The sequence below is a fragment of the Galeopterus variegatus genome, unplaced genomic scaffold, assembly GCF_000696425.1.
Source record: "Galeopterus variegatus unplaced genomic scaffold, G_variegatus-3.0.2 Scaffold1917, whole genome shotgun sequence".
Classification (NCBI taxonomy): Eukaryota; Metazoa; Chordata; class Mammalia; order Dermoptera; family Cynocephalidae; genus Galeopterus; species Galeopterus variegatus.
This window is the reverse complement of record NW_007728028.1, coordinates 52,344-68,712: the sequence shown is the minus strand read 5'-3', so window position 1 is coordinate 68,712 and position 16,369 is coordinate 52,344. Positions and strand designations below refer to the sequence as shown.

Here is a 16,369-nt window from a genome sequence, read left to right as displayed (position 1 = left end):
GCAAAGATGAATGCATGAATGTTAAGGAATATTCAAACTATAGCTTATAATACAAGCAAATGGTAACTAAAATACCCAACTTCAGGGGAGTTCAGTGCTTAGGTACTTATTCTCTTGAGATGGTACTTATTATCTTCCATTTTCTGCAATTTTCTTCTAATTCTTTTCTACAATGAACATGATTAGTTTCCTAACAAAATAAACATATCACTGGCTAAATACGTTAATTTACTTATGTCTTTTGCACATGTACCCACTCAGAGTCACTGACATTTTTAGTTTACTCTGAAAAATCATTAACTATGAAAACTATTTAGCTCATTAGCTACTACAATTGTTATAGAAATATAGTAAGACTGGACATGTTCAGCTCTCAAAAGAGATTCAGATTGTGAAAAAAGAATAATGTAATGAGCTAAAACAATTATAAGTGACAGATGTACCATTTTTGTTGTTGTTTTTAAAGTTCAGAAAAGACAAATCAAGTGACCTCAGAATTTCCAAATAGTTACTTCTTAAACTATGAAGGGCCAGATAAACAAGATACTGCAGCAAACACTTTTAATAATACAAAATTCACACCAGAGGCACATTCTGGGGAATGTAAATGAACTATCACAAGTAGTAATTCTGCTGGAAGAATAAAATAAGGCTCTCTTGGAGTACAAATATACAGGAGGGAATGATTTAAAATAGATTTATGATTTACAATCATATTACATTGTATTAAGCACTCAAAACAGGCATATTAATTAAAAAGCCAGCTAAAAGGCATTTGAACATATATAACAAATCTTACAGTCCACAAAGTTCATGTATAACAGTAATTTTAAGTGTTTCATTTAAACACGGAAGAAATGAACAGGTGAAGAGATATCTGTCAAAATTTTAATTTATGTCTATGACAAAACTCAAAAGAACTTTACATTTGCAAAGGATTACGTTACTGACAGAACCACACAGCAGACAGGGCACCACATAACACAAAACCAATAGTGCTGAGCAGCTCACACAGTACTGGCCTTTCTTCCTTTTACTACCACACTGTCCCACATTACCTTTTCATTACCCAAATGAAAAAAGTCCTCCGTTTTTCCATTCCTCAAAAGGAATCGAGAAAAACCAAACAGCAAACTCAAAAGTTGATTTCACTCTCAACCTCAAATGTGGTTTAAAGAGTATGAGGAAACTCAACATTTATACACAGTGTTCCTTTCCAACGAAGAAACAGACACATCAAACATTATCTGAAAGGGATTTCTTTATGGATTATGTACATTGGTTGAACAAGAATTACTGTTATCTGAAAAGGCACAAATCTGTGATTTAAGGCTTAAACGGTATTGTTACATATGGAAGTCAATAAAAGCTGAATTCACTTCTATCAAAATGGAAAATACCCCCAAACTAGCTTTCTAAATACAGATTTCTACTCTAGAAACCATCAAGAATTTCCATTCCCAAGTCCCACCTGTCAAAAAAAAATTCTCTTAAGCAGGTTTCATTACGAATCAAAAGAAACTTCTAAAACATAACCACCCAATGACTTTGGGTAATGCAAATTCATAAGCTTAAAATCCTCACAGAAATGAGAGCGTGATTCCTGCATCTTTTAAAAAAAGTCTAAACAAAATGAAAGCGGTACAGATTCATTTTTAAAAAGGTATTTACCACGACTCCACAAGCCACTCAGTCAGTCATTAGAGCTGCTATCTCTGTGTGGATGCTGCAAGAACACCATATAATTTTTCTCTGCAAAATAGTTTCTTTTTTCTTTAGGATAATACATGAAAATGAATCTCTTAAAGATGTTTAATATATTCACATATAAAATATCTGATGTTGATACAAATCATGTAAACCTCCCTTTGGAAAAATTACAATGGCCCTCATTTCCAGGACCAAAAACCTTGAATTTTTATCTTGTCAGTGCAAATCTATATTAGATGTTTTCAAACTATGGAAGTAGCCATCAACTCTCACAATACAAAAAGATTTCTCAAAAAGGAAAATTATTGTGTTTGGGTTATAGAAATTATGTTTACATTAAAACCACCCACCTTCCCATCAAATTTAACAGTACAATTGTTAAAGTATGAAAAAGGGAAAAATTAAAGGTATTTGTGCAAGAATCACTACAATGGTTGTCACCCCTCCTACTTCCCTCAACCGTGCTTCATTCTTATTAGGTTTGTTTAGAAATATAACAATGTGACTTTCTTTTTATTCCAGGTGTGATTTTACTGTTCTTCAAGCCAAGATGGGGCATCCACTCCAGGGGTTTTCAATTTGATATGGAACTGTTTAAGTGTCTGTTCAAGCTGCTTCTGGTTCCCAGCAAAGTAAGAGGCAATGGCATTGTGGAAAAGGACCAGCTGATTGTGCAATACTTTAACCTGTGGACAGGGCAAAGTTACAAGATCAAGCATTAACACCAATGACAATGAAATAGGTAATTTATTACAATAATTTATTATAACCATTAATTAAATAGTGTATCTTTCTTTTCTTTTTTTGTGACCGATAAGGGATTCGCAACCCTTGGCTTGGTGTCACCCACACCGTGCCCAGCCAGTGAGCACACCGGCCATCCCACACAGGATCCGAACCCGCGGCCCCGGCGCTCCCAGCGCCGCACTCTCCCGAGTGAGCCACAGGGTCGGCCCTAAATAGTGTATCCTTCCTCAAGAAAAAATGATTTAAATAATGACAAAATATTTCACACATACCAAGTATACACTGCCTTAAAGGGTCACTGAGCCTTTGATGACTTTTAAATTACCCCAAAGGCAATAGACCAGCTTAAGATGCCAAATACATACTCTTTCAGACATTATTGAGAGCATTAATTAAAAATATCATTAAATTCTTCCTCTAAGTATATTCAAAATCATGTGAGATGCTGACTGAAATAGGAAAATTATATATAATTACTATACAATATATGCAATATACCAAGTAAAGACATCATTAAAGCTAAGCTTTATGTAAAACTGAGTGGGCTGGATACTTTTAAATACTGCATTTCTTTGTAAAGAATCAAGCAAGTGGCAGCAAGTGTTGCCCAGAAAGTCAATTTACTTTGTCTCCTATGACTAATATCAAGAGTACATGTTAGCCAAGTAACACTACCTCTATGAAACTTTCTTAAAGAAATAAGCAAAGCATCACAAAGATTTATGAATTAAGTTCTCTAAGATCTTATTAATAACTGCAAAAGGTTCAAGAAGAAAGTATAAAATTCATTTCGATTTACACCCATCCAATGCAATAGTCATTAAAACTTAGCTTTAATAATTTTAATGATGTAAAACTACATGAAATATGATGCTAAGTGAAAAAACAGGATATAAAATTTTATTATGTGCTACATCTGTATTCACTATATTAAACACTCTCTCTAACCATTTCTGAAAATGTTTTCTAAAACTGAGCTGCTCTCAGTCGCTTCTGCCATTGTCACTGAGTTTCAGATCTCTTCTGCAGAACAGGTTGTCAAAGACTGGTCAAAAGAGAGCTCCAAGGACAATATGCTTTGACAGAGGGAAGAAAAGCCTCTAGATGACCTTAAATATAAAAAAATTTCTTAAACAAGAATAAAAAATAATAAATCATGAAGGAAAAGACTGATAAACGACATTTAGAATTCACCAAAAGATGGTGAAAAGACAAGCTTCAAACTGGGAAATGGTGGGCCGGCCCGGTGGCGCATTGCTACGGTGAGCCGCTTGGGAAGCGTGGCGGCGCTCCCGCCGAGGGTTCGGATCCCACATACAGACCGGCCGCTCACTGGCTGAGCGAGGTGCGGGAGCAACACCGAGGGTTGCGATTCCGTTGCCAGTCCCAGTCCGGTACGGGCGCGACACTGAGGGTTGCGACCCGTTGCCGGTCACGAAAAAAAAAAAAAAAAGACAAACTGGGAAATGGTTATCTGTATTATGTAACTAACATGTATCCAGAAACATCTAACAACATGTATCCAGAAAATGTGAAGAACTCCCACAATCCAAAATCATCCCAATTAACAGAGAGCAAATAATGAGCACAAACATTTCACAGAGGAGGAAACAGGAATGGCCAATTACATCTGAAAAGATATCCAGCCTCATTAGGAAACAGGGAAATGAAAATTAAAACTAACATGGAATACCATTTTATACTCTTCGTATTAGGAAAACTTAAAACAATAAAAACTCATATATACTGTTGATTGGTGTATTAATATGTACAACTACTTTTGAAAATAATTTGGCACTAACTAGTAAAATGTCCCGATGGAACAGCAATTTAACTCCTAAGAATCTGCTCTAGACAAACTTGCATGTGTGTTCCATGAGAACATGTACAATTATATTTATAGCAGCCCTATTTTTAGCAAATGACCAAGTAAACCCAAATTTGTATTTTCAGGAAAATGGACAAATAAACTGCAGTCTCTTCATGCAATGGGGATACTATTTAGGAGTGAAAATAAATGAACTGCAGCTCCATGTATCAACATGGATGAATCTCAGGAACATCAGGTAGAGCAAAACAAAGCAAGCTGCAGAAGAAAACCCATAGTAGGACTCCATGTACGTAAAGTTCAAAAACACGCATAACTGAATGATATATTCATATGTGGTAAAACTATAAAGGAAACCAATAGGATTGCTAAACACAAATTCAGAACAGGTGTGCAGAGGGAGGAAAAAAGGGAGGATGAGATAAAGAGGAAGCTCAATGGAGGCTTCAAAAGTATTGATAATGTTTTGTTTCTTAACTTGGGCGATAGGAACATGGCTGCTATTTTTTGTTGTTTTTGTTACTCTGTATTTTGCCTGTATGTCAAACATTCTTTTAACTATATTTAACATTTCAAAATTATTAACAATAGGGAAAGGTTATAAAAGATAAAGTCTGTGTATATCATAACTTTGCTGAGGACCAGCATTTTTCACAATGTTCTAATAAACTACTGACATCCCCATTTTACATACAGAGAAAAAAAACTCACCTAAAATGTTACTTACATTCATTCATTTATTAAATATTACCACGGGTCTGGCACTAATCTAGGGATTGGGAATGCAAGCAACCAACAAAAAAAGACAAACATCTCTGCTCTCAAGAAATCTATATTCGATTGAGGGAAGAAAGAGAAACAAGATAAGTAAAATATACAGTATGTTAAATGGTGATACACGGTACAGAGAAAAATAAAACAGAAATGGGGAATATAAGATGCCTGTGTGGGTGAGAGTGCTGCAATTTAAATAAGAAGGCTAGAAGAGGCCTCACTGAGGTGACAGTTGAATAAAGACCTACAGAAGTGATGAAATAAGGATATCTGAAAGAAGAACAATCCAGACAGAGGAAATGGCTAGAACAGAGGTCCTGAGGTACTTGGTGTGTTTAAGAAGCAGCAATGAGGCCAGAGCAGAGTAAGGGTCTGGTAGGAGATGTGGTCAGATAGGTAATGGGGTGCTAGATGGTGAAGGACCTTAGGTGTCAGTATAAAGACTCTGGCTCCTTTTGAGTGAGATGAAAAGTCACTGGAAGGTTCTGAGCAGAAAAATAACAGTATCTGACTTGATAAACATGCAAGGATGGGAGTAGGGAGACCTGCTAGAATGCTACAGCAATAACCCAGATTTGAACTACGGTGGTAACAGAGGAGATGGTTAGAAGTGAGATTCTGAATATGACGTAAAGGTGGAGCCAATGAAATCTGATGACAGAGGGCCAGCCCGGTGGCGCACTGCTACAGTGCGCCGCTTGGGAGTGCGGTGGCGCTCCCGCCGAGGGTTCGGATCCCACATACAGACCGGGTCCCGCTCACTGGCTGGGCGAGGTGCAGGAGCAACGCCAAGGGTTGCGATCCCGTTGCCGGTCCCAATCCGGTACGGGTGCGACACTGAGGGTTGCGATCCGTTGCCGGACACGAAAAAAGACAAAAAGGGGAGAAAAAAAAAAAAAAAAAAAAGAAATCTGATGACAGACCAAGATGTGGGAGTGAAAGAAAATAGTCAAAAATGATGTCAAGACTCTTGCTCCAAGCAACTGAAAGAATGAAGTTGCCATATATCAAGGTGGCAAAAACTGTGAGAGGGGCAGGTATGGAGGAGGGTAAAAGGTGGGTATCAAGAGCTCAGTTTTAGAAAAGTTAAGTTGGAGATACCTTTCTTAACAGCAGTCTGGGCTGGAGTTGTAATTTAGGAATCATCAATATACAGATGATATTTAAAGCCACATGACTAGGAAACTTATCAAGCGAGTGGGTAGACAAAAAAGTGATCCAAGGATTAAGTCATGAACCTTGACATTTATACCTCAAACATATACAAAATTTAACTAGAAGTGGATCATAGACCTAAATGTCAGAGCTAAAGCTATAAAACTTACAGAAGAAAAAATAGAAGAAAATCTTAATGATCTTGAGTTTGGCAAAGAGTTTTAAATAGTGCACACAAAGTATAAATTATTTTAAAAATTGGTAAATTTGACTTCAAAAATAAAATATTTTTCTCTTCAAAAGACACTTACAAAAATGAAAAGGTAAGCCATACATTGGGAGAAAATATTTATAAGACATGTATCAAAGAACTTAATTCTAGAATATATAAAGAATTCTCACAATTAAATAAAATGACAAACAACAATAAAAAAAATGGACAAAAGACTTGAACAGACATTTCACCAAGGAAAATATACAGATGGCAAATAAGCACATGAAAAGATCCTCAACATCTTTAATTATCAGGGAAACCCAAATTAGAACCACACTGAGATGCTACTACACATCTACTAGAATGGCTAAAAATAAAAAGATTGACCACACCTTACTGGCGAGGATATGGAGCAATTGCAACTCTCATACACAGTTAGTGGGAATGTCAAATGGTACAAACATCTTGGAAAAGTTTGTCAGTTTCCTAAAAAGTTAGACATGTACCTACCTCTAACCCAACTACTACACTCCAAGGTGGAATGGAAGCATATGTCCACACAAAGACTTGTACGTGAACGTTCATAAGCTTTACTTATTACAGCTTAAACCTGGAAACAACTCAAATGTCTATCAACAGGTAAATAGATAGATAAATTGTGGTATTTCCACACAATGGAATACTACTCAGTAAGGAAAATAAATGAATAACTGATACATGCAACATGGATGAATCACAAAAACATTTGTGTTCAGTAAAGAAACAAACAAACAAAAAAGTACAAACCGTGTGATTCCATTTATAAAGAATTTAGAGGATGTAAACTTTTCCCTATTTTAAGGCTTTCACACTAGAACCTACCTAGGTCACAAAGTAATTTTCCATCTTGCTCTACTAGTATTATTTGGCCTATTTTCTTGTTTTCCTATTTTGGATGATCTTTGGCTCCTGGAATTACAAAGCAGCTTAAGAGGCTTTTGTATTTTTAGTGTGAAAGTATAATTTTCACAGATTGATTCTGATCAGTTACTTTAATGCTCTTTGAGTCATGAAAAATTTTTTATTTGAATTCCCAATGTTTTAGAATTAGAACAGAGAGTAAAAGCAGAGAATGGGATTTAATTCATGTTCTGGACCTGTAGAGGGCTATTACAATAGTCTAGAAAGTTATAGAGTCAGAAAGAAAGTGGACAGGGCATCAGAAAATTTTTAGCTAACCCTGCAAATGTCAACACAAGTCAGTGTTTTTCCCCATCCCCTGAGGTAGTTGACAAACTGAACAGAGGAAGACAGCTCCTCTTGTAGCTGACAAAGACCTGGTAGCCCATTAACAAAGTCTCACACTGGATACATTAGCTGTATTTAAAATAGTCCCCCACCTCACAGTGAAACTTAATCCATGCAAAATCAATGAAAGAGGGTACTTTTTAGGACTGAGTTCTAGTTTTCACAACAAAATGACACAATACCCATATTCACAAAAACATTCTCCTAGTAATTGTGAGAGGGTTGATGTGTAAAGCCTTTTAAAGTATACACACACTTCAGAGCACTTCCTTGGTTACAGAGAGAACTTTCTGGGATTCACAGCTTTGCAATTATAATGTAAAACCAAAACAAAAGATAAAAAAAACTTCAAAATGGAAATGAAATACTAAAATTTCATCTTCATTTTAATATTATTAACTATTTTTTTTCCTAACAAGCCAATTGCTCTCACTTTGTCATATACTGAAACAGGCAACTTAACCTCATTTTTCTATTAGCACTGATTATTGTAACCTAGTACAGTACAAATTTAATTTTGGTAGTTATGTCTTCAAAATCAAATACAGATTTAAGAACACTAAGTTGACACCTTTATCCAATGAAAATATAAACAATAAACCAATCCTCAATATGAATATACTTTTTAAACTAAATGAATTAAAAACTTAGAATATTTTGCTTTTCTGCATATTTTTTTTTTGAATGAACTAATTTGCACCATGATATGCATTCTTATAATGTCCTCAGTGCCATTTTGCCTGATAAGCTACAGAGAATCCTCAAGATATTTTGGTTACTAAAGAAATACAAATCATTACCAATTAAAGGGAATAATCAAGTAGTATTAGAAAAGCAGTTGCAATACAATTTTAAAAATAACTAGTTTTTGCAATCTTGATGACTGTGCTGTCACTATATAGGCAGTTTCAACAGGACATAAAAGTGTTATTTTACTTTATTTTGTTTTTTATCAGGTTCACTTTACTAGGCTAGTTGACCTTGTTAAGGTCACTCTGGGAAAGACTTGGTTTCTCAAAAAGAGTTGGCTTAACGAGAGAGATGAAGAAAGTGATGTGGGGGAAAGGTCAAATCCTACTTTTAGGAGAAAAGACAGAAAGCCAAAATGTCCCAGGAAATATTTCGGGGTCCTTATACTTTTTCAATTTATTTCTACATTTAAGCTATCAGACCATAAGAACTGATGAGCATACAGAATCAAAGAGCCAAGTATTTTTGGTAGACTAATACTTTGATATGGTGAGGTGACACTAACTTTTGGGAAGGACCTTCTGTATGACACATAATATGTTACTCTTACATCCACTCTGTAGTCTTTATCATTTCCATGTTGTTACAGTTTAAAAAAAAAAAAAAACAAGACAAAGCCAGACTCAGGAATTTAAATAACTTGCCTAAGGTTAGACAGCTAGGTGGCAGATGGGCTAGGACTTGGGAAACTCAGGAATGTCTTATTCCAGGACTAGTCCAGGTTCTTTCTCCTATTCTAACCTGCCTCTATTCATAAGGCAATAAATCTTTTAGAAAGCTTTTACGCAAAGTTTGAAACAAACAAAAAAGGGTGGCAGAGCACTTAAAGGAAGGTTAGCAGTGTAGAAAAGATATACTGCAACCTCATTCCTAATCTTGTCTCTGTCCCCTAAGTTGCATTTAAACATCCTTGGGAAAAGGATCTAACACTAAGGTTGGAGCAGGTAAGAAAAATAAGTTAATTTTCTCTAAAATTACAAAGTATAATACAATATTAAACTTTCATATATCTTTCCATATTTACAGAGCAGGAAAAAAAATTTTTTTTATTGGCACATTTAATCATCACAATAACCATGTAAAGTAAATACCATTTACTGTTTCCATTTCACATATATATGGGTAATTCTGAAGTGTTAGCCAATATCTTTCATTTGAATATTCATGTGTATACTCATCCTTTCTCCAAATCAGGTTGTAAGGGCATTCCATCATCACTGCCCTGGGGAAAGGTTGTTATGGGAATACATTTTTTAAGTCTTACATTTTAAGTTTCAAAAGTTTACTTGGAGTTGCACAAGCCTAAGCTTTGAGCTTCAGAAAGCTAAAGCTTGGAGAACTAACTCATTACATGATGTTTATGCTATAAACAATGGACCTGAAGGAATGTTGATGAATTAATAAACAGCTTTCACTTTCTAATGAGATAGAAAAAATCTTTATTGAACTCTTTATGTCCTAACTTAGAAAAGATTTAAAACATGAAATACACCAGAAAAGAAGAGATTTGAAATAGGAGCACAAGAAGATAGAGGGTAACAATTACAGGCAGAAATGGGATGATGACAAATTTGACAAGTTTTCAAAACCTAACTGGAGGAACAATTATAGTAATTTAGAAATACATGGGTACTAAATCATTGTAAACTCAATTACAAAGAACTTTCATACAGATCTGCCAAACAATGAGCAACCCCGGTCAGATGTACGCAAAACCACCATAGCAACATTTGCTGAGTGACATAAACAGAACATACAATACTTTAATTGTTAAAGGGCAAAACAAACTCCAACACTGACTACTAGGGCAGAGAGACAAGCTGGGGTTTTTAAATAGAAACTGGGTAAGAAATTTAAGAGCAGGACTGATAGGTGATGCCAAGTGGATTATACTAAAAACTTTCTCCTGCCTACACAGCATGTATCAGTAGAAGATAAATACCATCTACGAAGTTACTGACTGAAAAAACTAAAAATAAGCATTACTCTGTAGACATCAAAACCATAAAAAAGGGATGTTATTTCTACTAAATAAACTTTTTTCCAAAGGAAATTTAGATTACATATCTTCTTATTCATAGGCACCGAGTTAACTAAAAAAAAACCAAAACAAACAATTTGCAGTTAAAAGTTTTTCTTTTTCTTTTCTTTTTTTTGGCAACTGCCTGGTATGGGGATCCATACTCTTGACGCTGGCATTAGCAGCACCATGCTCTACCAAATGAGCTAACTGGACAGTCCTCAGTTAAAAGCTATCGGTCTCAATATATTTACAACTATTAAGTTCTTCAAACTAATTACTGGCTCTCCCAATAATTCTATAAAATAGGGGTTTATATTAAGTGTACAAAAATATTAGGGCAGTAGCTTAGCTAAAACATGTGAGAAAAAGGTGGAACAAGATCATTCCTTAGTAAGAAGTCCCCAACCAGTAACATGTAAAGTATTAACTCCTTTCTTAATCCCCAACTATTCAAAAATGTACAATTATATACTTTCCCTTTGATCCTTTCTCAGTAAAAGACAAGAAGAATAACAAGCAGGAAAGTATATGTGTCTTTGCCTTTTATTAGGTTTGTGGAGTATCACTTTATTAGTTTGTAATAGCTTTGGAAATGCCTGTCATGTCAAACCAACTACCAGTTGAGAAAAAGAAACACTATCAAAAATATGGGTGTGGACATCGGGAAGGGAGTGAGAGAAGGAAAGACAAATATGAACTACATGTGGGGGTGGATGAATAGATTTTATTTATCTGACTCATTGGGATAGGTTTCAACAAATCACTGACAAGCAGGTGGTTAAAAAAAAAAAAGGTCCGACGGAAGGGAATAAAAGAGGCAGTTCTCTGTTCTGAAAAGAAGATAAATGATGAAACATATCTGTAAACTCCAGTAACAGTTGGTCACAGAATGGCTGTAATGTCTTATAATTCTTTATCCAATGGCACACTAAAATTCGGAATGTGCAGATTTTCTCACCCTTAGCTGGTATCACCTCTTTTGTTCTACAATTTTACAGTGTTAGCTCCCTTACACCAATTCTTCCCGCCCTCTTTCCTCCCTCCCTACCCCCTTCCCAGAGCTCCAGGCTTAGATGTGACCAATATGACTTCTGCTTTCCAAGGTTCTCTTCCTACCTTCTCTCTCTTCTATCTTAAGAACCTTACCTTGGGCAGCATTATAGCATTGTACTTAACTAAATGCAAGACTCTGGAGTCAGAGAGATCAAGATTTGAATCCTGGTCTGGTCATAAGACTTTAGGCAAGTTACTTAACCTCTCTGAACCCCAGCATTATCATCTATACACTGGTATATGATCATCTAGGTCACAGATTGCATAGATATTGATATTACATATACAAAATCCTTATAGCAATCTTCCTCCATTTACAGATTTTAATCAGCCCACCAAAAAAACAATGCAACAATAAAAAATAATACAAACAAAAAAAATACAGTATAACAGGTATTTACATAGCATTTATGTTGTATTAGGTGCTTAGTTCTTAGTAGTTACAAGCTCTCTAGTTTGCTTACAAGTAAATCCTTTAATTAGTATTTCTGCATAAAATCTCAGAAGACACTAGCAGTATTTAAGAATTTCTAGATTACTATAAGTATTCTAGAAATGATCTACAGTATGTGGAAGAAGGTGCATGGGTTATATGCAGAGAGAGAGAGAGAGAGAGAGAGAGAGAAAGTTTCAAGTTGCTACAGGAACGACAAAGTAGCATAAATTATTCAAATTACCACCTGAGTTCCTAGCCCAAAATTAATTTACAAAAGAGTAGTTAAGGAGTATTTCCTTTCATCATTTAGGTGAGAAATATAAAATTATTTTTAAAAGGAATCAAGAGATTGTCATTAACCTAACAGAGTAGCTTGATCATCGCGTGCTCGAAAGCACAGGATACACCTTTACAAAACCAGGTACAAACAGAGGTAGAAAGATCCCAGAAATGGCATAGGAGGCCATAGGGAGCAGAAAAAAGAGGAAATGCCACCAATGCTTTCCTTCCTTTACCCATCCTACAATTTCTTTTGCATTCTTACCACATCCCTAATCTCAAGTCAGAATTATACCCTGTCCCTTCAGGTACTCACAATCCCAATGAAATCCAGAAAAAAAGAGAGAAATATGTGGGCAGGTGTTAGGGGGGCCACTAAATTCCATATTTAGATACAAGAAACAGAAAGCTCAAGTATCCAGATATGATGGAGTTATCTGCAAAGTGGCAAAATGAGTCTAAGAGTGGATGGTGAAGTCACCATAGGGATCAGCAGACCCTGTGCTCACTGGTCTTTGGACGCTGGGCAATAGAAACTTGTAGTTAAACCAGTGGCCCATTCACACTCATCTTTACCTCATAAAATAGTTTTCCTTAAGTATGGCAATGAATTATGTCTGAGAAAACTAACTTTAAAAAAAAATTAATGGGCCAGCCCGGTGGCACACTGCTACAGTGTGCCGCTTGGGAAGTGTGGCGGCGCTCCCGCCGAGGGTTCGGATCCCACATACAGACAGGCCGCTCACTGGCTGAGCGAGGTGCGGGAGCAACACCAAGAGTTGCGATCCCGTAGCCGGTCCCGGTCCGGTACCGGCGTGACACTGAGGGTTGCGATCCGTTGCCGGTCGTGAAAAAAGACAAAAAAAAAAAATTAAGAACCCAATCTCTTATACAACTTACAAAATTTGTATCCTTGCACTTAACTATTTCTAAACTTAATAGAAAATCTTTAACAAAATTTATGATAAAAGCACCACTTTTCTTTTCTTTTTTTTTTTTTGAGTCATAATTGACTAATACATATTTTTTGGGTTCAACGTTGACCTATGTTGATCAAATCAATATTACTAGCATATATATTGTTACAAATCATACTTATTCTTTATGCCCCTTGTCCACTCTTTACCCCTCTCCCCTCTAATTACCCTAGATGTCTTCACTCCTTCTGAAAGAGTAATGGTTACTCTGTTGATTTGTTGCCTAGATGATCTGTCCAATGCTGAGAGGTGTGTTCAGATTCCCCAATATTATCATATAGCAGATGCTTCTTCTGTCACTCTGGAATGGGCTATGTGAAGAGAGACATCCTCTTTTTTGGTCTCTGCTGGTGGCTTCTTGTGTCAACACACTCAGTGACTGGCAGACCATCTGCGTGGTGGTTGTGGCATCTAGCCACTTTCATGGCAACCGTGGTTATTATGGTAGCTGTGGTGGGCCACCCACATGGAGGTGATGTTTTTAGCATGCTCCCTGGCACTGGTGTGCCTGGTGTGCCTGGTTGTGTGTGTGTGGGGGTCCAGTCCCTGGATCCATGGCTCCGGTCTCCAGGTGGGACCCAAGGCACTGGTGGTGTGCCTGATTGTGGGAGTTGGGTCCGGTCCCCGGCTCCATGACTCAGGTCTCTGGGCGGGCCCTGAGGTGCTGGTGGTGAAAATCACTACTTTTCTTTAAAAAAAATCTGTATGCAGTAATATTATGCTCTGCTTTAAGAAGAGAACAGAATATTTAACCAGTTTATAAATCATTTAAACATATGATCTGGGGTTTTTTCAAGGATTCTTTTCTGATCCTTTTCCACCTATGCATGTTACCCATTCTTGCATGGTCTTGCTCAAGTCAAAACTCCACCTAACTTCACAGGTACTCTGAGCCTATGCTAACATTTTTCTTCATCAAATTCTATATTTTTTCTTTCTCATGCTTAACTTAGCATTTTGCATATAACAGATTTCATTTACATGTCCTCCATTAGATTGTAAGTTGCTTGTCAGCAGGGAGTTTGTCATAGGCACAACAGCCCAAAACAAGGACTTTAAAAACTTAACGAATTAAGAAAAGAAAAGCATGTTTTGAAAACTTGAAGGAATAAAGATAGAAAATCAGGATGTTAAGTTTAAGAGAAATAAAGAAAAACATCTATTTAAATGATTTTTAAAAATCCAACAAAGCAAAGTATAGATGAGTCATGGCAGGAATGGTCAAATAAAAGTGCTTAGTCATTACTGCAAAAACTCCAAGATAAGGTTAAAAGGAATATTGCAAAGTCAAATTCTTAAATACTGCTAGTGTCTTCTGAGATTTTATGCAGAAATACTAATTAAAGGATTTACTTGTAAGCAAACCAGAGAGCTTGTAACTACTAAGAACTAAAAATGTGCATCAATGGCATAGCCATAAGCACCAGCATCACCACCAACATCAAAAGCAGTGCAAATTATCAGTGATCTGTTCAAGCCTCACACTCATCACTTAAAAGCTCACCTTTAGGGCCGGCCCGGTGGCGCACTGGATAGTGCGCCACTTGGGAAGCGCGGCAGCGCTCCTGCCCGAGGGTTCGGATCCCACATACAGACCGGTTCCCGCTCACTGGCTGAGCGAGGCGCGGGAGCAACACCAAAGGTTGCGATCCCGTTGCCGGTCCCCGGTCCGGTACGGGGGCGACACTGAGGGTTGCGATCCGTTGCCGAACACGGAAAAAGACAAAAGACAAAAGACAAAAGACAAAAAAAAAAGCTCACCTTTATCATAAAACCTGGCAAACCAACTTGGTAATCCCCAAGGCTAGCAAAATAAGTCAAAGGTGAATTGGGGGAGTACAGAGGTATTAACCATTTTATAGAACAGATGATATCACAACAATAATGATTAAGAAGTAAATTTTTATAAGTGAATCCTTTGCACTCAGCATGAAAGGAACAATGTTTTCCTCTCTAACATATACAACAGAAAAACGAAACTACAACTGTATACTACAAATAAGTTGATAACTACTGACCAAAAAGGGTCAGAAAACATGTAAGTACCTTATGATTGCCAAAAAAGAACCAAGTCAAGTCTATAAAGACAGTAATTCATGATTATAAAGCTATCCTTCCTAGAAGGCTTTTACATCTTCTGTACAAAATACCTCTCCTTCACAAAAATCGACATGCTGGAAATCTTAGCTCAACTGACAAAGAAACTATATGAACTGATTAGCTAGGCATGCTTCTCTCATGCACCCACTCAGACTCTCATACCTACCCACCCTTAGAGGATTAAAATTACCCTGACTGCTTCTGGATAAGTATGGCTTGGATGAGTCTAATTTCAAAATCAACCCACAACTCACAATTCTTTTTGGTTGTATGGTTTATATAGAGTTCATTTCTGCCTCATCTCTAAAGAGAAAGGAGGCAATGCAAACCACAATTTTTTCCCTCTCCATATGGGTTTAGAAAAATTTTTAATGGGATCTGAAAGACAAACCACTAACAGCAGCAAACATTGTACCATATGTGAAAATGTTTTCTTATATAACTGAAAGGTAGTATATCACACTATTTCTAATCTGTCAGTTAAGAATGCTGTAGGGAACTCACGTTCTACCAAGTTAACTGTTTTTCTATTCTCTCCAACACAGAATTGATTATTTGATTTTAAGCTAAGAGGAATATTACAGGCTCTGTGTTTGAAAAACAGAAATTGACTTTGAGCCTCATTTTGGAAAAAAAGATAAGGCATACTATTTAAAAAAATGTTTTCTTGCTATACTTATTTTCCTTTCTTTTTTAACGTAAATCTTATTTTTTGAATAGGTAGGACATCTACATGGTTCAAAATCGAAAGGACATAAAAAGTATATATTGAGAAGTTTCCCTTATAGGTAACTGATTTCATTAATTAATCTTTCCAGTTTTTCTTTATGCAAACATGAGAAAATATAATTATATATTCTTATTTCCTTCCTTTCTTACACAAAAGGCATTGTACCATATACACTGCCTTCTACCTTGCTCTTTTCATTTAATAGAATGCCCTGAAGATCTTTCTATAAGTAGCATCCTTGTTATATATACTTGCATAGCTACAAAATATTCCACTGTATAAAGGAACGAGTTTATTCAACTAGTC

General features: G+C 36.3%; 1 protein-coding gene across 1 annotated transcript in view; it reads right to left on the bottom strand.

The window, feature by feature from the left end:
• Positions 1-544: 544 nt before the first annotated feature.
• Positions 545-16,369, bottom strand: part of ARFIP1 (ADP-ribosylation factor interacting protein 1) — a 50,583-nt gene continuing 34,758 nt past the window's right edge. The window contains exon 7 of the mRNA XM_008579586.1: positions 545-2,396. Within this exon, the coding sequence (XP_008577808.1) occupies positions 2,241-2,396 (156 nt within the window). The 3' untranslated portion in view covers positions 545-2,240. The remainder of the gene's footprint in view (positions 2,397-16,369) is intronic.